We start from the raw sequence: 1,065 nt of genomic DNA, 5'->3' as shown, positions 1-1,065 counted from the left end.
CGTCTGACTGTGGCCATGCTGCAGCACCAACTTTAGTCGAGCAAATCGACCCTAGGATTTATTCTTTGTAAGCCTGGTACTTATTCTATCCGTCTCTTTTGCCGAACCGCTAAGTTATGAGGACGTAAACACACCAGCATCGGTTGTCAAGCGATGCTGTGGGGACATTTTGTTCGACGCGCTACCGATCCTGCCAGTCCGCTGCCTCAATAATAATTAATAATATTTTTTTTACTTTCTTCGTTCATGTTTGTGTTTTAATGTGGTTTTATATTGCATATGTGTCATATTAATAACATGTTATATGTAATTATTAAAACCATTAAATAGTTACCAAAAAAGAAATGAGGAGAAGGAGGAGGAGGAGGAAGAGGAGAAGAAGAAGAAGAAGAAGAAGAAGAAGAAGAAGAAGAAGAAGAAGAAGAAGAAGAAGAAGAAGAAGAAGAAGAAGAAGAAGAAGAAGGTTATTATTACTGCCACCACCAACACCAAAAACAAAAGCCTACCGTGGAAAAGGTGAGTTTGTTCTCCAGGATGTTGGTGTAGAGGCCTTTCACGTTGCTGTTGCTGCTGTCGTAAAACATAAGGGTGTAGTGTTGTGGGTCTGAATTAAATTGAATCCAGTGAACATCTGGTATCTTTCTCATCTGCCAAGGGGTCAACCACGTGGCTGCTGAAGGGTTCACCTCTAAATAGGGATATGCGTCGATCTTGTATCTATTGGCACAGGCTTTGTACTGCCCTGGAAAATAATACAACAGTTTTGCATTTGGTGAACTCGTGTGTTGAAACATATTCTGCTGCATTTCGGGAGGGTCATTAGGCCAATGATAAACACACGCACTGGTTCTATTTGTCAGTTGGGTAACCATTTAACTAATTAATTGTTTGAATTAATCTTTTGGTCAATCAGATACATTTGCTTAAAGTCCTTTCGTTGCCATTCGCTACTTCATTAATGACATCCTTCCCTACACCAAGTCTTGGTTAGTTAATTGGTTAAACGGCCAATCAGTTGGCAAATAATAATAATAATAATAATAATAATAATAATAATAATAATAA

The 1,065-nt window shown here is 38.5% G+C and overlaps 1 protein-coding gene across 1 annotated transcript in view; it reads right to left on the bottom strand.

Moving 5' to 3' along the window:
• Positions 1-1,065, bottom strand: part of LOC106882534 (uncharacterized protein C56G2.4) — a 47,601-nt gene that overhangs the window by 8,873 nt on the left and 37,663 nt on the right. The window contains exon 4 of the mRNA XM_052971452.1: positions 507-742. Within this exon, the coding sequence (XP_052827412.1) occupies positions 507-742 (236 nt within the window). The remainder of the gene's footprint in view (positions 1-506; positions 743-1,065) is intronic.

Source organism: Octopus bimaculoides, chromosome 11 (genome assembly GCF_001194135.2).
Source record: "Octopus bimaculoides isolate UCB-OBI-ISO-001 chromosome 11, ASM119413v2, whole genome shotgun sequence".
In the NCBI taxonomy this organism is placed as follows: domain Eukaryota; kingdom Metazoa; phylum Mollusca; class Cephalopoda; order Octopoda; family Octopodidae; genus Octopus; species Octopus bimaculoides.
Note: the sequence above shows the minus strand (reverse complement) of the source record. Positions and strands in the feature narration are given on the sequence as shown.